The sequence below is a fragment of the Corvus moneduloides genome, chromosome 1 (genome assembly GCF_009650955.1).
Source record: "Corvus moneduloides isolate bCorMon1 chromosome 1, bCorMon1.pri, whole genome shotgun sequence".
NCBI lineage: Eukaryota > Metazoa > Chordata > Aves > Passeriformes > Corvidae > Corvus > Corvus moneduloides.
In genome coordinates, this window is record NC_045476.1 from 91,684,224 (window position 1) to 91,710,459 (window position 26,236).

The window sequence follows — 26,236 nt, forward strand, 5'->3', positions numbered from 1 at the left end:
AGTTTTACAACTTGGTAAAAGCTATTGTAAGAAATAGGCACACGGTCTGAAATTCCATTGGCTGGGCACCCTTTAATCATACCCTATTCCATCTACATTACAAAACATTAATCAAAATTGGAAGCCTGCGAGTAATTCTTTCTTTCCTTGCTATTTTCTCTGAATGGCCTTATTATGTTCAAATCCTGCATGGGTGTCGTGGTTGAGGATGTTTTCAACATCAGTGAATAGTTTGAGTATTTCAGAGGTGAGGAACCACAAACTGGTGTTTTCCTATACAGTATGCTGTCACAGTTGCACTATTCTTTGTTTTCTTTTATTATTAGAGTTTTTAAGTACTTCCTTAAAAGTGGAAGAAAGAATTAAAATGGTTATAGTACAGTTAGTGGATGATGAGCACAGGATCTGCTAATAATCTTTTGGGGATAATAGTGATTCTGGACAGGTGATATTACAGATACCACCTCTGTAATAATTACATAAATACATGCCTAATAGTAATTATACTCTGAAGTAATTTACCCTTGTTTTTGAGCTTTGTGGAGCAACCAGCTCTGTTCACTGCAGGGATCAGACTCTGCTGCTGCTCTTGGCTTCCTGGCACAACAGCCTAAGTCCTGAGCCTTGATCCCACCTTTAAGATATTCTCTTGAACCAGCTCCGTAAAACAACTGCAGTTTCTCCTTTAGGCAAAGGTTCAAGAGAAGTGGCAAAAGAACTAAGACCGAGTTCATCTGAATTACTTCCCTTGTGTGCTGTTGTTTTTTGTTCCAGCACAGCACTCAAAACAGAGGCACCTCTCGCAGTGTGGATGAGAGAGGGCTGTGCTAGCTGTGTGGAGAAAGAAGTCTGTTCTTGTGCACTCATTTATATTTGCTAAGGGAGGCTGAGCACAGTTTTTGTGGTTTTTGGATAGCATAGTCTTGGTTTTAAAAAACAAACAAACAATGATTCACAATTAAGCCTACAGTTTCAAATTTCATCTTGCAGAACAAAGACTTTGTCAGTCTTTTTGTGCTTTCCTTTGCTCTCAGTTTTCATGCCAGATGAACCAAAGCTGTTTACTCCCAGGATCAGTTCATCTTGCACTGTGGGCAGGTGAACGCTGACAGAGCTGAGCTCTCTTCAGCAACAGCTTTAAATGAATCATGCTGAGCCAGTGGCCTCAGCACCCTTCCCACAGAGTCTGGTGTTCCTCTTCTGGAGCTGGTTGGCAGGCAGCTAAAGCACGTGCATATCCCTGCACTTTGTATGCTACTTTAGTGTTAGAAAAAAAATCAGTTGTTTCTAAAGCAGCATGGTTCAGGAAGTCCAGATCTTACAAAAGAAGAAATTATTGTCACGGACAGTCGTGTTTGCTGCTATATTTTAATATTTTAACCAAATACATGGCATTTTTTTCTCTGATTTACAATGCGAAGTAGAATACTATCTTTCCTTTTACACTTTATGCAATGCATACAGATGGTGTAGTATATAATAATTATATGTACAGTACATGCTACAGTAATGTACTATATAGTACACACAACATACAGTTAATTCTCTGTGTGTGTGTATACATAAGTGTATGTGTGCACACATGTATTCTTAATTTTGAAAACCCTGCTCCTGCAGGAGTACTGGGTTTAGGTGTAATTACAGCATCTTATTGACCAGGAGAGAGTTGTGTATAGAATCACCCACTTACAATAAGTTAATGGCAGGATCACATCTTAGTCCCATTAGTGAATTTCCCCTGGTACATATTCTGTAATTGCTTTAACTGGTCTCTCTCCTAGCTTTCCTGAGCAGAAAATGCCACTGAAAGGCTGCCATAGTACATGGAAAATATATTTCAGTCCATGCTTCTAACAGGGCAGGTGTCTCCACCAATCTGTTTTAGTCATTGAGCTGTACTGAGACATTTCAGCTTGTTACAGCCTGGAGTGATAAATATTTGGGGTGTTTTTTGGATTGTGGCTGTTTGTAGGTTCTGATTTGGCCCTGATGACCACGTCTCAGTGGTAGCCTAGAAGTGATGAATACATTCTTACTGATGGCATACTTACAAATATATATATAGAGATATGTGTGTATATATATGCTTGCTAGAGACAACCTTACTTAAATTAATTATAAAAAAAAAAAGAGTAAGTTTAATGTAAGTATCCATGGATAACCCTGAAGTACCAAATGTGAACTAAATTATTCCTATGACTGATTTTGTAAGAAAGGATGGAAATTCATTTCAAAAGCCCTGGGCTCCATCCATATACTTTGTTGGTGCTGCCAGGAAGTTTTTGCGCAGGAGCTCTCTCCGGCTGCTACTTTGTTCTCCTATCTGCTGGGCCAGTAGATAATGAATCAGGTTTTCTTTTGGCAGGGGAGTTTGCAGCAGTGTAAATTGGTAACAGTCATTGTGCTTTTAGGGATGTGGAGGTGGCACATGAATTGCTGGTTTCTTCAAGAGAACAGTAGAAGCACTGTTCATGAACAGGAACTTTTCACACATATAGAAAGGACTACATTCCCCAACAAATATTTGTCCAAATGTGTAGATTGCCCAGTTTTCTTTGCCTGCAAGTGCACTAATTGATTATCATACCAAAAAGGCATTTTGATCTGTCAGTGCTGTGAAGATTTTGAGCCCATGTATTAACATGATTAATTTTCAGTTAATTTGTGTTGCATGTTCTGAATTTCTGGTATCGTGGACATTTTAGATCACCAAGGAGCCCAAGCACTGTGTGCACTAATATGGGGACTGAATTGGGTCTGCTAGGTGTAGGATGAAGCACAAGCAAAGTCTTTTGTGGTGTACAGGGGTTTTGAGAAGGATTCTTTTGTCTTTGATTAGCTGGAAGAAGAACTCATCAAAGACATGGAGAAACATTTTTTGCAGCTCCTCTCTGTTGTTAGATAGGTTGAGCTAACTTTCCTTGACCCACAGGTTCATGAGCCTTCAGTAAATGTTGATGAGATGATAGTTTTTGACCTCTGCTGTTGTAAGCTGCAGCTGTTTGCTTCTGTCATAGTTTAACCCAGCTGGTAGTAAGTACCATGCAGCTGCTCACTGACTTCCTTCCCTCCCTGCCCCCAGTGGGATGGGGAGGAGAATCAGAAAAAAAAGGTAAAACCTGTAGGTTGAGATTAAAAGAGTTTAATAATTGAAATAAAGTAAAATAATAAGAAGAAAGAATAATAATAGTAATGAAAATCAGCATCTCAGTGATCTTTTCATATATTAAATATAGGGCCAATATGCATCTGTGCTTTGGATTGTTCAGTGCAACATGTCCCACAGCAGTCTTTGGCAAGTGCTTTGACTGCCAAAAAACTGTGGCATATCTGTGTAAATTCCCAAAGCGATACCAGCATTCTTATTCACTAGTATGTCACCTTAATTCAAAGTATTGTCAGGAGCTGGAATTGCACTTTGCATGCAGATCTGTGCAACTTACTTAAGAATATGTCATGAATTTATGTCCTGTGATGAGCTGAAACTTGGGTCTTCTTGTAGCGTCCCACATGTTTGGAAAACTTTATTGAGAATGTAGCTGTGGAATAATATGTGACACACTTCAAGCAGCTCTTTTTTTTTTCCTTTATAGCACAAAATCCTTCTTTTTTAGCAAGTCCCTAGGTATCATTAGAAGAGCATGAGTCCGAAGGACACTGGCTCTCAGTACAGTTCTTTTCCATTGCAAGGCACTTCATTCTGTCTATTGTTGTTGTGAGAGCATGATCAGCACAGAGCAGCAATTCGAGGAGTTACAAGCTGGCACGCTGAGGAGACCGAGGAGTGCCAGCTGGGCCTGAGGAGCAGCATGATCCCTGGTTGTGTTTTCCTCAAAGTGCTTGGACAAGTTCCATGTTGTGAGCAAGATGGACAAAACACATACATCCAACAGCAGTCCTTGCAGCACTTTTTAAGTGTGCTCTCCAGCTGTGTTTAATTACACCTCTAGCTGGGTAAAACTTCCCACAAGTTTTAAAAGTCCCTGGCCTGTATCTGGACTCATGCAGCTTAAGGTATGTGACACTGTTCCAGACTTCCTACTATTTGTCTTCTAATCCTTAAATCCTTCAAACAAACATATTTTCAAAAGCCTTTTTTTTTTCTTTATAGTCAACTGCTAAAATGATTTGGCATCATCTATCAAGGGAGCAGGAACTGAGAGAAAAATCCTAGTCCAACATGTCCAGTGATAAGTTCTGAGTGATGACTGCTTTTCCACTAAACTCTTGTCTGTCTTTATAGAATTAATGTAATTTCTGCAGGCAATGTAAAGGTCTGATGGGGAGAGGGGAGTAATTTTTGGGGGGATTTCTTAAAAAAATCAACTAGTATATGTTTGGGGGGTTTGCAGAAAATTATTCTAATAATAAAACCAGGGCCTCAGAGTTTACTATCTTGGAACATATATACTAGTGAGACAAACATCTCAGATGAGAATTGTCAGCTGTACATGCTAGAAGAATTATCTGCAAATCCTGTCTACAGCTGCTGAGGGCAGAGCTGAGGTTAGTCAGCCTGCAAGCCATGCTCGTTTCTGTGGGTGGTCCAAATTGTCCAAATGCTTCCCCAGCACTAGGATGGTTTGGAAGGCTCCGTGCTTATCCTGTGCTGTTCTTCTGGGGTGTGCAAAAGCAGGTCTCTGTGTAATCTCTGTGTCATCAACCACCCCTCTGCCCTGGGGGAGCTCTCTGAGGCCCCTGCATGTTTCCATGTTTTAGTTCAGATTCCTCTAGCTGTGTGCCTACCATGAGTCCCACTCTGGCTCTTCCCTTTCAAGAGCACTGGTCACTGGGAAGGACTGGAGCACATTCTTGGCACACACAGGTCTCTGAAGAGCTTGCAGCTGGGTCTGGTGCAGATTCATGTTTGAGTCCATTTCAGAAGATATTCCAGAAATGTTTTCAATCACAGACCTGGCCACCATGTGTCTTACCCTGATCCATTTCAAAGCCTCATCCAATTGTTCTCCCAAAGTTATCTCATAACACAGAAAGTCTCTCTGCATCGGACATTTCCCGCTGTGCCAGGCTGTGTGTCTGTGCCGCACTCCCTGTACCAGTTAGGCATCACTGCACCAGGTAGGTTTATCTCCCTCAGGCTGGACACAGCTTTGCTTCCTTTCCATTTGCAAAGGTGCTGGCTATATGCTGAAACATTAGTTTTGTCTTCAAAAGAAAATGCTTAAATTCTTGCCCTTATTCATAATCACATAGTTAACTACTCTGCAGCAAAGTAGCACTGGTCTGCTTTCTCGGCAAGGCCCTGTTAATGCAAGTCATTCAAGCTCATACTTCAAAGACCATGGAGGTAATCTGGTGTATAACAGCCATGGATCTGGCTCATTTTTCACATGCTGTGAACGCCACTAAACATATACATACAAACCTTTGCTTTGCCACAGAGTTTCCTCATGACCTTGAAAAAAAGATTTTAGAACTTTCTTGTGCTGAAAATTATGAGAATGAAAATCTCTCTTCCCTCATCTGCTCTTTCTTGCTTGAATATGAATTATAGCAGAACAAGTTTTCTTATACAGTAGTACATTGTATCATGATTAGGGTCTCTGCTGGAGCATTAAATATTACTATTCTATATAATTTTCATTTAAGCAACTGTTCTTGCTCTTCCATTGCCTTCCATGCTGGTCCTCTGTTTATGTGTGTGCATAGGTGCTTCATTTCATATTGCACAGACAGGTAATACTAAATTTCATAGTAATTTGAGCGTGTGTGTCTGTGTGTGTGCCACCCGAACACAGAATCAACAGCAGAAGTTATTTGTGTTATCTAAAACTAATCTATTTATTGAACAGATGTTGGAGGGAGGATGGTGGTCTTTCTTCAGAGTGGCACTTTGATTGTTACTCCAATATATTCTTACTTTGCAAAGCCTTGGTAGAATTTCATTGATTTGATATGTTCATTGCAAATGAAAGTTTCAAATGCATATAGAAATTATCATAACAAGCACCAGTGTGTGTTCCTATTTGAAATTGATGAGGCTTTGAATTACCTTAGCCATGTATAACATTTTAGTGAAGTAAAAATGACCAAACTCATGATGTGAGTTTGGGAAGCCAGTTTATTCTGTTCTCCCCTTCTTCCCAAGCTCTTTAAAAGAAACACCTTCCCTCCATTTGTCCTGGGTCTTATTTGGCTGAATGTGTAGATTCTTTCTAAGCCTGACAGTCTGACATCTCTTTTGGTCTTTGGAATGATCAGCACTGCCCATGCTGCACCAGGGTCTGCAGGAGGATAGGCTGCTTTAGCCATGTGGTCTTGGGGCTCTGACTGATCATGTATTTTGATTTCTTATGTGCATTAAATCTATACCAAAAAAAACCTTGAAGTATATCTATCAGAAGATGACAGGTGTCTATTTGTCCCCTCCTTAAAAGTTCACAGGCTGCTATTAATGCTCTGAAAGGTGTTTTGCAGTCTGCTTGGCCTGTGACTTCTGCAAGTATATTACTCTAAAAGCATGAATTAGGGAACATCCAAACACATATATTTATAATATACTAAAAGCATAGATTATAAGTGTCCAAGTGCCCATAATTATTCACTGTGTCTCCTTAGTTTCATTCTTTTTGGGAAAGGAGATTTGAGTCCTCCTCAAATCACTGAACTTCTTTGGAGTTAATCGTTGTAGTGGTTTGGTCCAAAATACTCATGACTTACTTATTTACCTTCTGTGAGATAAGAATTAGGAGAAAGCAAAGCAGGCACAAAACTTAAAAGAAGATAAAGAAGTTTATTAACAGACCTAAAAGGAAGGGGAAAAAAAAATCAGAAAAATCATACCACACCTTTCCCCTATCTCCCACTGTAAAAAGACAACGCTTGAGATGTTCAGTCTGTTTACCACTTCCATAATAACCTTGTTCAGTTCACTTAGGGAGAGGAGTCTCTCTTGCTCATGCTATGGAGACATCTCCACAAGAAGTTCTCTCATGGCTTCAGTATCACAGCGAGACAGCCGCCCGGGTTGGTTCTCTGCTCGCATGTGAGAGTCCTTTCCCCGATTTACAGCTTTTCCCACAACTGCTTTTGAGGGTCCAATCTTGAGCTACTGGGGTACCATTTTAAGGTTGAGCTGTTCAAAAAACAAAGGTTCTCTTCACCCATCTCTGGGAGCATCTTCATCTCTAGGAATAGAGGCCCTCCCCCTTCCCTGGGAGCAAAGGGTCCCCATCATCTTCATCTCTAGGACTATCTCTGGGAGCATCTCTAGGAACAGAGGTCTTCTCCTTCCCATTTGGAGCCAGAGTCCTTATCACTTTCCATCTCTCCCTGTTCAAACTTCTCATCAAATTACAGCTGCTTCAGCATTTGCTTATTACAGCACAGGTGCTTTTGCTTACAAGTTGAACGCTCCACCCCCCATGCTGTCATGAAATTACAACGGGTACTCTGATATATCATAGTCCATCACCACCATAGCTTTACAACAGAATTTCAGCTTCTAAGCATCTCCTCTTTCTCCTCCCTCAGGATTTCAGCTCTTCTTTCTTTACTTGATGTCTGCAGGCTCCATCTGTTCTGGAGGAAATTTACAGCACTAAAAGGGTTAATCTCACTCGGGCCTTGCAGCTGGAATTCGCTTATCTCTGTTGGTCACATGATCTTTGCCGGGCAGCGGGCAGCTTCAGCTGAATCTTCGGCCGCACTGGAGAGGGGGGAGCCGGGCTATGCTGTCTGCACGTAGCAGGGATGTGGGGGGGGCTGCGGGTGGAACAGGGCCCATCAGCTCCAGGATGGCTGTGTCCCGACCTGGGCCTGGCCAAGCAGGGCCCAGCCCAGCCCCACTGGGGCCCCGTACAGGCCCAGCCCAGTGACCTGTCCCCCAGCTGGAAGCAAGAGAGGGCTTTCCCAAGGTTTGTCTATTCTTAAATGTGGACCACAGAGGCGGTCAAACTTTTAAGTGGCTTAAAAAATTGCCAATATTCAAACTAGGCACTTGATAGGTTCTGTCAGATCATAGAGGAAGCTGTAAGCACCTCTTTGCAAGAAAATCACTTCTGGAGTTATGCTAACCCATGACAATTGTTTATATGAGTGTGTGCACAGGTGCATGAAGACAGCAGTTTCCAGCAATGTGACATCAGAGTTTTGTCTGGAGTTGCATGTGCAACTTTTTTTCTTAAACTCTGTGGGGAATCTTTAGGTTTTGGATGGTTTAGAAAAGTCTATCAAAATGCAGAGTAAAAAAATGAGAAAAGATGTGGATGGTCAGCAGCATTCAGTGCTCAAACTTGCAATGTAATAACCATAGGGCAAAAAGTCATCCAGCAAGGGACTCCCACAACTGTGAAGTGACACAGCATACTGGATGGAGAAAAAGAAATAATTTGAACTTTGTTAAGGTATTCAATATGCTAATATTGGGTAAATCTTTAAAAAAATGTTACTGATTGAAAAGAAATTATATGAAGAAGCTCTTTATTACCCCAGTGCTATCAACTGAAGCCAATGACTAGCCTGAATTAGAAACAGAGAAATTTTCAAGAACCTGAGCCTGTCATAAAAAAAAAAAAAATAGGCAATTATTTTTATTGATTTCTACTGGGATCTTAATCAAACTCTTTGATTTCTGCTGGGTAAAAAAGTCCAAAAAATGCCCCTCTGAGACATGCAAACTTACAGTAGCTGTTCAAAAGCACCAAAGTCATTGCAGTATTTTTGATCTGCCTTGAACATACCTCAGAATTTTAGGGACAGCCAAGATGTCAGGACCAGCTTTTTTATCCATATTCTGCAGGAGCTGAGGAGATACATGGGTGAATTCATGCAACATGAATTACTATAGTGAAAGCCGTAGTACTTGCGAGGAGAAAGCAAATCCCTCACCAGGGTGAAGTGAACGTGCAGCTCAGAATACTTGTGGTGCCTGTCTGTGAAAACATGATGCAGTGCACCTTTCTGGTCAGGTCTGCTGTCTGTGCTTGCTACTGCACAGCAGACGGGGTCCTGCAGCGTTCTCAGAAATCAGGAGGGGTTAAGGGCAAGAAAGAAGGCAAGGTGGTAAATCTGACTGTAGCAGAAGGAGATGGAAAGACTAGAGGCGAAGACAAAGGAAGATAAATGAAATGAGAACTTGGAGATCTTTGCTTACAGTAATTTTATTTTATAGAACTCTAAACTTTTTTAAAAGGTAGGAAAATTTCTTACAGATGTTACCTGTGTGTACATGGCAGGTGAGGCACTTAGGTAGTAAGAAAAGTAATGTGCTGAGGGTAATGCTGGGGACTGCAGCACCTATAGACTTGGCAGTGGGGTAGATTTGAGAAAACTTGCTTAGATGTGAGGTGCTCATGCCCTGATAGCTGGAGGAGGAGAAAGTGCTTTTAAAATCTTTTTAATGCCTTGGGCCTGGTTTCCTTAACATGTAGACTACTTGCACATTTCTGCATGGGAACCTTGCAGATTCTTTCATTTCCTCGCTTTCTTATTTTTCACTTTTATTTGTTTGTTTGTTGCTTTTTGGTTTTTTTGTTTGTTTTGTTTGGTTGGTTTGTTTTTTTATCATCCCTATTACTCCTCTACTGCAGTATGGCCAAGGTGCTCTCTTCTCCTAAGTCTATATGCTTAAATGCCCTCCACAATCTTCCTACAATCTTTTCACACAGCTCACATTTGGAAACTGAACATAGGGCAGAACTTAAGCGGGGGAAAATAAATGTGGTGAGGGTCGAAGCTTTTCTTAAAATCTTTCTCTGAACACTAAGTAAGAAACAAAGCCACAGGCATTCTGTCTGCAATGGGAGTCAAATGTGATCAGATATGGCTAGGCAGGCTAGCCCTCTCCTTTGGACATTTTTTCTCACTTTCTAACAGCCTGGAAGTGGAATCTGTCCTTCAACCAGAAACCTGTGTTAGAAGTGATCTTTTAAAAGCAATGTCATCTGCAGGAAGAACCCACGACAGATTAGTTATTGGGGAAAAATAAGTGACTTAGTGCGGCTTTTATGAGTTCCACTTTGAAAAGAAGTGAAAGTTAAGGAGAGGAAGTGCCAAAAAGCAAAGTTTTTCTTCTTGCCTTCCGTTATAGCTGCAATTTCATCCTATTTTAAGACTTTTCCCCTCTCTGGCTTGTCAGCATCTGTATTCAGTCACACAATTTTATTCACTAAGAATAAATATGCCATAATTAGCTGAAAGATGAGTCTCATAATGACAGGTATAGAGGTGTTTTATTTGCTAAGACTTTGTGCCCAGAGGAAAAAATTGCATAATATGCCAAGAAGGCTTAAAATCTGAAATCTAAATGTATCAATCTGATTATTTAACCATGATTAGGGTATTTTGATTTAGTTCCAGTATCCTTTGGCATTTCAGGTGTTTGCAGCCCTAGCCAAAGATGAAGATGTGTTTAACCATGGTTTTTATTGCTGGCATTTTGAAGAGGTGTTTGAAAGAGATCTGTTTGCATATGATTCCCTCATGGAATCCCATGTTTGCAACTATATTATTTTGCCCTGCTACTAGATGCTTTTACCTGGAGCAGTGCTCCTAATACAGTAGAAATCAGCTGACAATCATGCTTGAGGAAAGAGACCCCTTGATGTATTTTATTCCTTGATGTAATGTGCCTGGAATTATACAAATTCTATATAAAAGTTTCCATTCCAAAGTGCTTTAGTTTATTTTAAAGCATTTACATGGTCTTATTCAGTGTTGTGGTCAAGACTTCCCTTAAAAACCGTTGCAGAGTTTTGGTTTTGGTTTTTGGTTTGGAGTTACTTTGTGATTTTCCTTCTGTTCTGACCAATTGTCTCTCCTCTCTTGAAAACCCATCTACAGCTTTCGATCCACAAAGATTCCTTACAGTATTCATTCTTTATGCACGTTAATACATGGATTGCAATTGCACATGCATAACCTACATATAGACTTGGAATAAAGAATCAGAAAATAAATTACTAATCCGGTAATGGTTGTAGACTTTACAAGTACATATTGTGTTATTAATGGTTATGGTATCAAGTGCAAAGGGAGTAATTGCAAAGTAAACCCCAGAGCAAGACAGGAATGAGCCTCACCTTGCAAAAGGGAGCAAATTAGAGGATCTGCTGGTTCTTCCACTTGGGCTGATATCCCCCTTTGCTAGGACATCAGTTCTCCTGCAGGAAACATCCCCTTTCCACATCTCTGAATCTCACATGTTTTGCGACACTCCAATCTACTCTGTAATTAAGAGCTTCTCATTTTAATTTAATTTTGTCTTCTAGGGAGGTTCTTGAAAATAGTAACTTCTATTCAACACAAATTTCCCAAGTCTTCTTTATACTTACGCTGTGTACGCAGCAGGTGAGCAGTGATCATTTTTATCACCAGAGAGTAGAAGAATACCCCAAAGACAGATTGAGTAGCTATCACTGTAATCATGCATCAAGTGTTTAATTGTTGTAGGTTGTAATTGGCTGTAGGACATTCTAGAGTAATAACTTCATTAGAAACTAAAATTTAATTTTTAGTTTCACCACTTTTGTATTATTTTATTACTCTTTTTCTAGTGCACTAATCTGAGTTTTAAGAAAATCAGTTCAAAATGTCTTGGGAATTATTTACAGTTTCATAATGCTTTGGTTCTGCCTAGGAAAAAACAAATGTAACTTTCAGATAAACATAAAAGCTCCAGCTGTTTTCCCCCAGAACTTTTATTTCCATAATAATTGCTTTTGGAGATAATTTTACAAGAAGAAGCATATAATATGTGGAAATATTTAAGAATAGGTTTACAATAATTCTATTGCTGTAAATACAAAGACTGGTTTTCATGCCTCAGTAACTGCTCCAGAGGTCTTACATGTTAGGGGGAAAAAAAGAAAAAGAAAGCTCTAGGAAGCAGCCCAGCTTCCCAGTGCCAACTTGGCCATCTTGGGGACCATTTCTGGAAGACAATTTGGTTTTTTTCAGAGTTTTCTGGACTACTAATTTAATGGAAGGCCTGATCTGATTTCTTGCTTTTCCCTGAGCATCTTTGCAGGAGCTTGATGGCTACTTCTGTGAACAGGAACTCCAGTAATATTGGTAGTGCATGTCTCCTCTTGGGCTTAGTGCCTTGACTTAGTGGTAGGGTATTTACATAGCTCAGCCCCTCACTGGGAATATCTTGTCTCTCCTTAGAAGAGCAGACATCTTTGCAACCTCCATCATATGAATTTTGGCTTCTTAGATTGTGAGTTTGCACTGGATAAAACCAGAGGGCTCTACATGAGCCCTGGTGTTTTTTGAAGGTGTCTGTATCCTGCTGTGTGACTGGGATGAACTGCTGAATCTTCCTAGCCAAAATAGCCCACCCTGTGATGTTAGTGTTGGTGGCTAAATATGCAGACTCGATCTATTGATACCTCTTAACAAGTTGCCATGGGAATGTTGAAGGGAATGAGCTTGTTATCCTCACTTTGTGTTTCTTTGACTAGCCCCTGGTCCAGCTGTAATCTGTCCAGGTAGCCAGAGATCTGGCTGCTCCAAGGGGGTTGTGCTCTCCACTGGGCTCTGCCCAATTTCTCACATCTGTGCAATGGAATGAAAGAGCCTGCACTAACATCATCATGGGAGAAGAGCACTGCGCTATCAAATGATGCTCCTGGCTTTGCAGCACATGGGAAAATAAATGCTCTTTAAGACTCTAAAAGTGAAGAAGTTGAGTGATGTTACGTGGAAGATTTCTTTTGGGTAGTACGTGCCCTTTTATGCGTGCCCCTGTGAGTGACATGCAATTTCTGTGTGGCTGCACTTCTTTTGGATGAAAGGATTTGTATAACTCACAGAGGCAATCCTTACATTTAACAAAGCCGGTTCTCGTATCTTTTATGATTCATGTCTCTCACTTCAAACCATCTGTCTTTCCATCTCAATAAAAAGGTGATTCCTTAAAATAATTTTGCCAGTCACCTTGCCTGCTTTCTTGCCTTTTTCCTTCCTGCTTGAAATCCCACTAATTTGGTTTCTTCAACACCAGTGGCTTCCTAATCTTTTTCTTTTGCAATGAATCACCCTTCCGTCTTCTGGTTTCCCACTCTTCCTTCTCCAAAGCATCCCTGTATGCTAGTTTTTGATTGATGAGTTGTGTGAGGGTGATGCAAATGGAAATAAGAGGAAATCAACTTCAGGTAGTGATGGATTTTCATGTTGCAACTTAATATATTTAGATTTGCATAGTACCTGGTTGTACTTCTAAAAAGCTGGCTTTAGACACGGTCCTAAGTGGAGTATGTGAAGTCTCCTCAGGAATGATGTCTCAAATTTTCAGCTCTGACTTGTTGAGTTTCTGATCAACAGAAAAATAACTATTATTTAATGCACCCCTTCCCATCCAGAGTATTTCTTTCATCCAAATGGTGGTGTTTTAGCATCTCACTCAGTATGCTGTGCAAGACCTTAACGAGGTAAGGGAGTGGTACTAGGAGCCCATGTGAGAAACGGGGCTGAAATGTGAGGAGGATGCCTGTGTGCTGGTGAAGGGCTCAACCTGCAGACCAGACTAGTGAGCAGCTGTGGCAGCATCTGTCTGCAGGATTGAGCAAGGACTTGCCTCTTCCTTTTCCTCCATGTATGGGGTCTGTAGGTGGCTGGCTTGCACCAGATCCCTGTTTTTTAGGTGGCAAAGCTGGGTGCCTATCCCCAGAACTGTGTCTGTCCAGAAGCAGTGTGCTGGAGCAGGGACCACTGCCAGACTTTTCCCAGATCGCATCCGGGCCATGGAGCTGTGGGAGCAGGGCTGCTCAGGGTACCCTGCTTGGGCTACCAGGGGCAGGAAGAGTGTGTTCTCACAGAGAGATTTTCCTGTGATTTTAAATTCAGCTTCCTCCACAGGTACAAAATGCAGTCTTTCCAAAGCAAGCTGTGTCAGGGCTGTGTTTCATAACCACCAGGGGAAAATCGTTACAGGGGATGAAAAGGTAGAATTATTGATTGAGTAGCATGGAGGGCAAAGTATAACCTTTCTTTTGCTCATAAAAATACTGTGATTTTTCTCTGTTGTCGAGTAACTTAGGTACATATTAAAACTAGCCGATACGGAATTTTTCCTTAAAAACTCAGTTCTTTACAGGTATATTCACACAGTAAAAATATGACATTAAAACAACTAGCAATTACAACTGTATATTTTGTAAATTTTCACACCCAAAGATAGAAATAATTTGTTAATACTGGTGACTAAACAGGTTCTTCATTTTCCTGTTCTGGTTCCCATGCATTACAGCTGTTTTATACAAGGACAGTTTTTTATTTCAGTCAATGGAGCTAACAATGCACAGCAAAGGACATTGTTAGAATTCATTGTATTTTAAAACGATGCGTGACATGCCAACAGTTGTAATTCATTCTTTGGCACCAATCCCTGACACTTCTATTCCTGTAAGAAAGGGTTCTGTTTTTCTGGTTTTAGGAGGAAGATTACTGGAAACATTCTAAATGAGAAAGGTAGAAGAGGGAAAGAAGGTGGTCAGTCTTCTGACCATACTGAAGAAAGTCCTTTGTGGAACTGTTTGGGTTTTTTAATGTTTTAAATAACAGTTGCTGGGGTTCATCTTGGCTGGGTATTTACCTTTTATAACTTAAAGGAAATGGATAAAATAAGCACAAAAATCACAGATACAGTCAAGAAACTGCCACAGGGCCAAAGTCTTCAAGTAGAAAGCTGAGCAGTTCAGATGGGACAGACCACTTATTTCTGTTACTACACAAACTTTATTCCCTTTAAGAGTCTTAACCTCTGCTTCCTCTTTCTGCAGCTGTCAGCTTTGCTCACAGCTCGCCTGTATGAGAGGGTTACACAGGTGTCTGAGATCCCAAACTGCAGCTCCTTCAGTGATGACACCTCTTGCTCGTTGGCATGTATCACTTCAGCAGCAGATTACCTAGAGGGAGGCACGTTAGGTACATCTGTACCCCTACAACCAGAGCAAACCAGCTCTAGTGAAGAGAGGCTAGAAATCTGTCTGTGCATACAAGCCCCTAAGATCACAACTAAAACAAAGAAGCCCGAAAGGATCAGTAATGATGACACAAAACCTAAAATAACAACAAAAAAGCCAAACCAAGCTTTTATACAACACCTAAACTTGCAAGGGGACTGTTTAATTGGGAGAGTTGTCACTGTCTGCTGTGACAGTGTATCAGGACTTGAAGGATACTACATTCAGGATTTTGTTATAAATCATTCTCAGTAAGAAAGATAACCTCTGGTTTAACTGTATTCAGTGTGTTTATTCTAAAATGTAGTGAAAAATGGCTGATGCTTGACTGATGATGTTTTGTTGGTTTGATTGAATAATTCCTTGTAGTAGTAGGTAGCCACTGGCCATCCTCTCATATTGTATTCTTGCTAGCCAGTGATTTATAGTGACTAAAAAATATACTGATTTAGATTCTTCTTCCTACTGTACTTTGGTACCACTTTAGCTTTTGATTTAGTTGAAGTCTTTAGGGATTTTCCAAAAATAATTCTCTAAATCTTATCCTTCATTATCATGCATTTAGCCTGTGTTTCAGGACATATAAAATCCTGACTGTATGTGCATTTTTGCCTAAGTTACTGACCGCTTCTCAGCGACCTAATTAACCTGTCTGATAGACACTACAGCCCACCAGTGCTGCAGTGTTTTGGCTAATTAAAATGTGCTTTTAGTTACAGTGTTTGCAGCAAATCTCGGAGGCATTCAGTTACTGGCCTGTATCATGTGCTTTTAGAAGAGCAGAATCTGTTTAAACTTGCATAACAGTTTTTTAGGATAACTTGTGGAGGATCTTTCAACAAAGGCATGGCTTGCTTAATCTGAAGAGTAAGCTGATGTTCCCAGTGCAAAGATGTCTTAGTGCTGAGCAGGTCCGCAGTTATCCTGCCAAGCACAGCAGGGTCACTGGGATGAATAAACAGCTTAAGAAAGGGAAGGATTAGCCCCATTAACCTCAACAGCAGGGTTTTCAAGCTCCAATGCTAGAAGTGCTGGGGGAGGCAGGCGTCTCACCCTGCTGCAGCCACAGACTGCCCCATCACTGTTGCCAGTCACCACAGTGCGTGGCAGTTCTTCTGCAGTTTCTGTAACAGGGGGAAAAACCAGCAATGATTCGGTTTGTTTTCTTAGATGTGACTGCCCTCTCTGGGCTTCAGAAGTAATTTCCAAGTAGCCAGTGCTACTCCCATGCACTCCCTGGGCCCCACTCCATTGCAAGCACCTCTGCAGAATGCTGCACACAGGTCATGTCCCAGACCAAACCACCAGGCTCTCTTCCAGACTGGCTTTAGCCCAGGCTGGTTCACAGTCCAGTCTGGATGGTGCAGGGTGGAGCAGAGAGAGAGCTGCAGGGAGTGCAGGCAGGCAGCTTTCTGCAAGTGTAACCTGGTCCCAGCAGGCAGGGACGGTGCTAAGCAGGGTAAGGAGTGCCAGCCCTCAAGATTTACTGTTTCTCCCACAGCATTCTGCTGGAGAAATTGGCTGCTCATGGCTTGGACTGGTTCACTGTTCACTTGGTAAAAAAGCATCTGGATGACTGGACCCAGCGAGTGGTGGTGAATGGAGTTCCATCCAGCTGGCAGCCGGTCACTACTGGTGTTCCCCAGGGCTCAGCATTGGGGCCACACCTCAAATCCTGTGTCCAGTTCTGGGCCCCTCACTACAAGGACATTGATGTGCTGGAGTGTGTCCAGAGAAGGGCAATGGAGCTGGTGTATAGAGTGCATGTCCTATGAAGAGCAGCTGAGGGAGATGGGGTTGCTTAGTCTGGGGAGAAGGAGGCTCAGGGGTGACCTTATTACTCTCTAAAACTACCTGAAAGGAGCCTGTAGCCAGGTGCGGGTCACTTCTCCCAAGTAACAAGTGACAGGATGAGAGGAAGTGGCCTCAAGTTGTGTAAGGGGGGGTTTAGATCGGATATTAAGAAAAATTTCTTAATGAAAGGGTGGTCAGGCATTGGAACAGGCTGCCCAGGGAAACAGGGGAGTCACCATGCCTGAAAGCATTCAATAGGCCTGTGGATGTGGCACTTGGGGACACGGTTTAGTGGCAGACTTGGCAGTACTGGGTTAACGTATGGACTCAATGATCTTAAAGATCTTCTCCAACATAAAAAATTCTGTGATTCTTTGCTATCTCAGGCATCTGACATGGTTTTTCTCCATACATTCAAGCCTGATGTCTCTAATTTCCTAATCATCAGGGTTGTGACAGATCTGCAAGAAAGCTGAGCCTAAAATCGATGCACAGCTTGCTGGCTTCTAAGTGCTTGTGTAATTTTCTGTGAGATATCCACAGTGTTCAGCTCATGTCTAATTGTTGCCATTTCTGGATAGAATACAGTGTCCCTTTACAAGTCCCAGGAACCTTGAAAACCATTTTAAATAGCCTATTTGAGTATTTCTGTATTTTCTCTGATAAAGGACGTTGTTTGATGCAGTTTATTTTTATGGCAGTCAAGCTTCATGTTTAATTGAGCCCTTTATGCTTCAAGGCTTTCTATTTGGCTCATGTGGTATTGGATTGTGTAGTGTTCGATGCTCCTTTGCTTCTTTGTATTCAGTACACAAAAAGCAGATATCTGAAATGCAGCTCACTGGATACACCTGAAAATCTAAGGAGACAGCAGCAGTGGCAGGTTGCAGACTGTTCCCTTCCTGCAGGCCATTTCTATCTGTGCAAAACTCTGCAGCCCTTTTTGGTAGTGGTAGCACTGGCGTTGTCAGTGGTTTCGGTAGAATTTGGCATTGTCATTCCAGGGATGCTAACATCACCACCAAGTGCAAGGTGATGGAGAATCAGAGCTGGGAAGAAGCAGTAGTGAAAAGGACCAGTCCAGTGGCTGTGGTGGCATTGTTTCATGTTCTGTGGGTCTTTTTGGACACTACTCCAATTTCTAGGACTGGAGGCAGAATAAAACACTCATCAGTACTGCTGTCACACATGGTAAATGAAAAAGTAAAACAACGGAACATGGTTGTAAACAGGGCTTGCGAGTCTCATCAGCAGAACATTAAAACCCAGCTCTTAAGTAGATTAGAGCTGGTTTATGTTCTGGATTAAAGCACATGCACGCACAGAGGCACACGTAGGCTACAGCAAGTGCCATAGCTTTGATACCCACTTTGTCACAGCAGTGCCACTGATGACATGGTCACCCTCTTTAGTTACGGAAGAGCTTCCTTGGGCTCTCTTCTGTCTGTCCACTCACAGCAGACACTGCTATACACATCCTTCTAAATTAGATGGCAAAATGCTGATTGTTTCTTCCAATCTGTCAGCTCCCTATGCATCTAAAAAATATGGCCCTAACAGAGGGAGGTGTTTTATTATTCTTAAAATCACCAAAGTTCTGTATAGAATGAAAAATATGATGCTTTCATGGAAGGTTGCATATTGCACCCACTGTTTTTTCGTTACTTCCCAAAGCAGCTAGGAAATATCACAAAACAGATGAATACTTTTATTTTGCTTTTCCTTGTCATATACACATACATTTATTGGAAGTCTGTTAGGATATCTGCCATGGTTCTTTGGCTGCCAGTATCTTAAAGCATTGATAAACTATGGAAATATTACATGGTTTTTCAGGGTCTCAAATTGCTTTTAAAATTGGGTCTACCTGAATCCTTCTTCTGTAATTGAAAATTGAAACTGGACTTGGTTCAGTTGTGTTCAGAGGTACTGAGGCAAGTAAAAGTTTGGGATAGACTGGGAGAAACCAGCAATCATGACAGTAGCAGGGATGATGAACTTACTTTTGTGAGAGAATGAGAGTCTGCTGTAATCCTGGTCACAGACTCCTTTTGCCAGCTGTTCTTTGTGCTTTATCTTCTGACCTGACATTTCGCAGGAGCTAGATGTATTATGTACATACACACATCCATGTGAGAGGGAAACAAAATCAAGTCAGGGAGATACAGACTCTTTAGAAGAGATTAGAGATTGACAGGACACAAAGTAGGTACCGATACCATCTCTGGAGAAAGTGATTAGATTTGAGAGGGACGAGGAGATAATGCCTGTATCTCAAAAATCTTTCTGTTGTGGTGCTACGTGGCACAGCAGCCTTGTTTTAGTGTCTCACCATGCCACGTTAGAATGTTTCAAAAACCTATCTCAAATATCTAAGCAGGTGAGAAGGGGCTTTGTGTCCCTGTGCACTGGGAAGCAGGCACAGCCAACATCTGTCCATGGTTTGGCCCTTGGCTGTCCTAGCTCCCCAGTGTAACTGCCAAAATGTCCTTGGCTTTGTATTGTGGCATCCCAGGTCACTGGCAGCAGTAGACAGCTTGAAATGAAGGCAGGTAGCTTGGCTACGTTTTCCAGCTCAGTGTTTCATTAGTCTCCCTGGCATCTGCAATGGAGGAAGTCTTGAAACATCAGAAAGAAGAAAGATCTGAGAGATGGGAGGGAAGGCTTTGCTTTCCCCAGCATGTTCCTGGAATTACTGAGCAACAGAAACACTCTGGCTGTACATGGAAGACTGTCAAGTAGCATTTCTGGACAGCGAAACTTTTATGTAACAGAGGCAGCAGCAGATTTTACTTGAGTGCAGTGATACGTTTTTTTCTATAAAATTTCTATCTGATGTAAAACTCGTAACTGTAATGAAAACATCAACTCAACTTTTTCATCTGTGGTCACAACAGAAAAGTGAATGTCAGGAAGTAGGAGGAAAATAGGAAGGGAAACAGGAAATATCACTGTGCTACTGTACAGGAGAGGTTAATCATAAAGTAACGTTTTAACTCCATCCATTAACTCCACTAACTCAGCAAGGAGGAGCCATTTACCAAATTTCTGATTCAGACAGTGCTGGAAGCTGGTTATGTGTGCTTGCTCTGTCCCTGTATACCTCCCCCTGCATCTCCTTCTGGCTGCTGCTGTTGCAGGTGGACCTCTGATCTCACCCAGCACAGCTCCTTCTTGTATATTGTCACGGTTCTCAACACTTCCAGGGCAAAGTGGAAATCTGTCTTTCCACATTTTAACTGTTGGAACTGTCTCCATGAAAAATGAAAAAAAAGTGTAAATAAAGCCAGGGGGGTAAGCTAAATATTGAAGTTATGCAGTTTACAAAGTGCTCTAATACCACATGAATGATGCCAGAATGAGTGATGCCAGTGATGAGTGCCAGAAAACTGTCAGGGTAGATGGGGCTGCTGTCAGGTGCCTTGGAAGTGGCCTGTTTGACTGCTGCAAGGAGCTATTAGAGGGGCAGCTGTGAGGAAGTTTAGTACAAACTAGAGCCCAAAGCAGTCTTACATCAAAGTGTTGAATTACAGAGGTTGTCACTGTAGTTTTAATTGGCAAAAATCTGCTGTGACTTATTCTCCAGGCAAGCACATTAACTTGCAGTTGAACAGATTTCTTTGTCCATGATTTGGTTTAACGCATGATGAAAACAGTTGATTAAATTGTGATTTACCAAATTGCTGTATCTCATATTTTTTTAACTGATTAGAACATGTGCCCATACAAAAGCAAGGGCAGGAGGAAGAGGAAACAGGAACAGCTCCGTGACATACAGCTGTGATTTTGTGGAAGGAGGGGAGGAGGAGTTTCAGAGAGGTGCTTCTGAGGTTGTCAAGGTTACAGGTGCTTCTGTAGGTGAGTGGCTTGGGCATTCTCTACTGAGAATTGGCATCAGCTGTTTCCTTCTGAGATAACAAAATTTGCATTTTAATTAGATTGTTGCCTTTGTCAACACTGAAGCATAGTGTATAAGTTGTTGGAAACTTTCCACAGGACCAGTGTAAGTATTTAAAAAAAAAAAAAATTACAACAGCAGTGTTTACCCCAATAATATTTTGAAACTTTTTTCATTTCTTAAGTGTTTCTAAGATGAGGATCTCTTTATAATTGCTCAGTGAATTAACCATTCAATCTGCCTTCCTCCTTCTTTAGATCCCAGTAAAAACATTGCTTTTGGAAGCTAGGATTCAGTGTTTCAGATGCAGGGAAGCCAAGAGCTGCATGCCAGTCTGGTGCTCAGTGTGAGAACCGAAGATTTGCACTGAACTTGCTGCTTTGAGACATCGCTGCAATGGCAGCAACTGTGCCTTAGCCCTGGGAAAGAAATCTGTGCTGATACCAGCATGGTATGGCTCGAGTGGAGTCTGACAGCACCAGTTGTATACTTCAGGAAAACAAACGATGTCGTGGTAAATTTCAAGCTGTACTCAGAATTGATACAATATGTCATAATGAATTTTCTGCCAGGTTTAAGAGTGATAGAGCAAGATCTTCATCTGCTGTGAAGAAGTGCAGCACCACTGACTGCCTTAGAGCTATATAAGTGTACACAGTTGGGGATGGGGCCAGGAGTTTTATACTGCACAGCAAACAAGCCAGTGCTGCACTGAGCAAGTACCAGGTGCTGAAGTTGGGCAGAGTAGTGATGTTGTCAAGAAGGAGCTCAGAAAGCAGGCAACCTCCTTTGTAGACTAAGGTGAACAAATTCACTGCTCCTGCAGCAGCAGCATCTAGTGAGAAAGGCCACTGCTGCTGCGGGGTTGGAACAGCCACGATTCACTTGGAAATGCTTTTCATGTGCTAAGCCAGGTCATTTTGCAAACTTGGAAACTCAAAAATGGCTCACCTTTTGAAAATCTTGCTATATCAATATAAAATGCCCAGTTTTAAGTAAAGCAGTAGTTTCAGCAAATGCCTTGCCATTGGGGCAACTCGTCCACTCTGAATGTGGAGGAAACACATTTCTGCCTCTCTCTTCTAAGGGAGACTGAGGAAATGGCATTCAGTGGCTTTCAGAACCAGGCTTTGTGTGCCTGCTGTGCCTCCTGGCCTTCCCACTGTCTGTTCAAAATCATCCATTCCTCAGTTTCCCTACTGTCCTTTTAGACTGGCAGAGAATCATTAGCAGCTTCATCATCACTGTCCCTCCAACTGGACTTGATGATCCTTGTGGGTCTCTTCCAGCTGAGAGTATTCTGTGACTGTGTGACAGGCAGGGGCCAGGGCAGGGCTGCTGGAGGCACAGGGGAGCCAGAGCAGCCCTTCACCAAGGGTCCCACCAGTGCTGTCCCACATATACCCCATCACTGCACATCAGTCCAGCCATGTAAGTCTGGGTTCTGTGACTGCTCCTCAGAGGAAGAGGAAAGGGACAAGCATTCCCTGCCTGGTGGGAAGGGAGGCACAGGACACCAAGAGCCAGGACAAGCTCATGCAGCTTCAAAATCGAATGAGGGTTTGGGGTGAAGCTCAGAGCTATTTTCCCTAGAAGTCTGAGAGTTTGGAGAAATAATAAAAGGAGAGTTGTGGAATTATTTTCCCGTGTTTGGACACTATATTGCACTGACATTTATGTGCATGATGTTGCAGTAATCCAGTCAGTTCAGCCTTTTCATTGATGACCTTTTCTGTAACATTACCCACAATGTTGTGCATGATATTGCAGAGAAAAAGGTGAGGGCAAGGATGCCACTTGACTGTTGTCAGCTTAAGTACGATGCAAGATTTGCAGTTACTGTAATGATGGGTGCAAAAGCAGAACCAGAAAATGGGCAATTTTCTAAGGAAAAGTTCCATGGTACTAAAACAGCATTCGTTGCTGCCATTTATTTTTTTCAGGCCCCTTTCCCAGGTAGATGGTTATTGCTCTTCTGTGGATTTACCAAAGCAATGACTTTCCCCCATATAAAATAGTTTAGCAGTTGAGGTCTAACTTGTTGAATCTTTATATTAAATAATTATCTGATGTAAAAAGGACTCGTCACGCATGACATTAAAGTGTTGCTAATTGTGACTGGAGGCATTTACATGCTGAATCCGAGTGAATTATATTATGTGTGTTGCACCCTTTTTACTTCATTCCCTGGTTGGTTTTTATAACCAAGTATAACCTATAACATTTGCTTTTCCAGAATGAAATAAATCCTGTACAGGAGATTGACATCACTTTTGTTCCTCCGGTTTCTTTCAAATAGTGTTTAAATTTCAAGTGGTCTTGCAGGTTTCATACAAATTTTCTATGGAAAGTAGATTCTGCTTTTAATATTTTAACTCTTTGTATCATATAGCTTTGTAAATCATGGGGCTGTTTACAGTCCAGCATGCAAAACATCCAGGTATCTTTACCTAATGTGCAGGTGAACTCATCTTGGGATAAAACTTTATTAGGTGCAAGAAGAATATGTATTTCACTGAAACAGAACTATAGAGATCAACATTCAAATATTTTAAACACTGCGGACAGCATAGTGAGCTCTGCTTTATCTTAGTTGAAACCCAGGGCACCTCCCAGTGTGCAGTGGGGACTCAGGAGCATTGCTTCCACCCCAAAAGTCCTCCTTCCAGTGTTTCCAGCTCAGTAATACTTTGCATGGACAGATGGAGGGACTGAAAACACAGTAGTATCACAGTAACATTAGGACAGTAAAGTCGGTGATTTTACGAGATATGCTCTATTTTGCTGTACATTCTGTATCCAAATGGGCAGGAAGTCACCCAAAATTGTGCAAGAAGCCACGTGTTGAAGATAATTGTCAAGTCAGTTCCAAAACTGGAATAGTCTGCCCAGGGAAATGGTGGAATCACTATCCCTGGAAGTGTTGAAAAGGTATGTGGATGTGGCACATGGGGATATGGTTTAGTGGTGAACATGGTGGTGCTGGGTTAACAGTTGGACTCAATGCCCTTAGAGGTCTTTTCCGACCTTAATGATTGTACAGTCTGTGATTCTATGAAAACAAAGTATGGGCTTAAATATTCAGAGCATTAAGGGGTACCACTTGGGGAAGCAAATTTCTGCAAGTCTTGCAGGTCTCTTCTAGAGATAACTCTTCAGTGAGGAAAGGCTTTCTTTATGGCGAATTTGGCATCTAATTCTCAGGCTGTTGTGTGCACACAAAGACATAACCTGTTTCAAAGAGACAACTATTGAAACTGATTTCTGAACTATTTGGTTTGTGCTTTAAAATGCGTGGCCCAGGAGGTGGGCTACATTTCTGTAGAAGAAGCAGCCATGCTCTTTGGTGCTGGTCTTGGAGTAAACCCTTAGCAGTGGAAGACTGAGCCTATGTGGGATATATTTATTCGTATGGTAAACAGGCAGGCAGTCAACAAGTGCTTTGTGCATCCATAGCCTTGAAGAATTTCAGCAGTATCAGATCAGTGTATCCTGGCCCCTGCTACAAATCCTGCCCTGATGACAGTGGTGTCAAAGTGCTGTGGAGTGGCTAGGCTGTGCCTGAGCAGCTGCTGTGTGTGCTCATTAAATGGAAGGGCCGAGTTCCACTGGGGGCATATCAGCAGATAGATACATGGTTGGAGGGTTTAATGCTGCTCCGCAAGTGCATGTGGATTTTCAAGGCAGAAATAGACTTCTTTTTTGACATAAATATAGATAAAACAGCCCTCACAGCCTTCTGCTTTTTGAAAGAACCAGACTGGTCTTCAGAATGTTGTGCTGGTGGGTTTTTCTCCTGTTTCATCCTTGGAAATGAAGTGATTTCAGTGTACTATGAAAAGGGGCGTTTGTAGACTTACTGACTTACATAAAATGGAATATTTCATTTTATACATGAAAAGTGTGCTCACTCAGAAGAGGCTAAAGCTATTCCACTCTGCTGGAAAAAGAAAGGGAGCTAATGTGATACTATGATTACTACAAAAACTAAAATGCTTGTTTCCTGTGGGAAAAAAGTAATAAAATGTGTAAGTCGTTCTCTAGTAGCTTACAGTAGGACTGTTGAATTATCAACAGCTGGCATTTTCTCTAGCTTCAATCTGTGTTCATCTGCACCATCAGTGTGTGCCCAGGTCTCTGGCACTGTTGCAGGTTGCAAAAGGTTTTATTGCACCTTCCCATGTGGAAGGCAGGGACAATCCGTACCAGAAACCTCCAGCCACTTTGGAGGGCAGGGTCCTTGCATTCTTGGCTGCTTTTATGCCTCGTACACGATGCCCGTGTTTGTTCAGTGTGCCCAGCGTTACTCACTCTGTGGGAGGTTTTCCATGCCCAGGTCTAGGATTGTGCTAGGATGGATTGCAGTGTGCTGTGAGTGTCACATAATGAACTCTCTCCTTCTTTTAGGCCCGAACTGCTTTGCAGAAACCCTTGTCATTCCAGCAGGCCGGGAGGTGAAAACTGATGAATGCACTATATGTCACTGTACTTACGAAGAAGGCACTTGGAGGATTGAACGGCAAGCGATGTGCACTAGACATGAATGCAAGCAAATATAGGAAATCTACAAATCTACGGACTTCTCGTGGTTTTTATAAAATATCCCACAGCAGAGAGCACCCGAGATGACCCAGGGAAATCCTAATGAGAAGATTCTGTCAAGGAGCAAAGAATAAAATACTGATATTTTGTTTTTCAGAGTAACATAATACTGCAAAGCAAAGAAGTGCATATATTTAAAACGTTTGGACATAAGAATACCTGTCTTAAATGTGTTATTTTCACAGTGAGTACACTAAAATACACTATAAAATATTCTATGTATTTCTATAATACCATTATAGAGCTTAAAAATAAATGTTTTATATAGACATTACAGATTAAAGTATCATTGCCTCTCTTCTTGTATACATGTGCCATGGCTAAAACATTACATTTCTGTTCCAGTTTCACTATACGAGGGTTTTCTTGTGTGTTTTTTTTTTGTTCTGTTTTGGGTTTGGGGTTTTTTGCTTATTTTGAGTTTATTGGGGCAGGCAAGAGATAGCACATGACAAAACTTTGACATTCTCAGTTTTGGAAAAAAGAGAAGTAGAATTTGCTTTCAGAGAACATGTGTTCTTTTATGAACATAAATTTGCTGTAATGTAGAGGTGGGTCAGCTCCATATCTTAGTTTTATTTGTGCTCCTGTCTCCTGCTCCACAGCCAAGACAACTTGGAGCAGTGTTATGAAACTGGTCTCTCATAGCTGCTGCTATAGATATTTATTGAGACAAATTTGATTCTTAATATTCATTTCAGACATAAATTTATCAGAGGGACAAATATCTCTTTGATATAATATGGCATCACCAAGCTGGTGGAAATGATGGTAAATAACCGCAGAGCATCATTAATGTGATGCATAATGGATATGGAGAAGTGCAGCTTGGGAGGGCTACAGCAGCCAAACAAGCCTTCAGTGATGTGGCTCCACATTGCTAAATTGTGGGTAGGAGAGCTGGTTAGTAGCTGCACCATTCCCTAGACCCTGCTCCTGCCACCTTGTTTGAACGTGGCTCAGCATTTGTTTGGCAGTGTGTACAGGGTCTGTGACACTTTAATAAAGTGAAAGG

General features: G+C 41.7%; 1 protein-coding gene across 3 annotated transcripts in view; it reads left to right on the top strand.

The window, feature by feature from the left end:
• Positions 1 to 25,576, top strand: part of VWC2 (von Willebrand factor C domain containing 2) — a 57,452-nt gene extending 31,876 nt beyond the window's left edge. For all 3 annotated transcript variants that reach the window (XM_032118455.1, XM_032118461.1, XM_032118471.1), the window contains exon 4: positions 25,027 to 25,576. In XM_032118455.1, the coding sequence (XP_031974346.1) occupies positions 25,027 to 25,178 (152 nt within the window). In that variant the 3' untranslated portion in view covers positions 25,179 to 25,576. The remainder of the gene's footprint in view (positions 1 to 25,026) is intronic.
• The last annotated feature ends 660 nt before the right edge of the window (positions 25,577 to 26,236 follow it).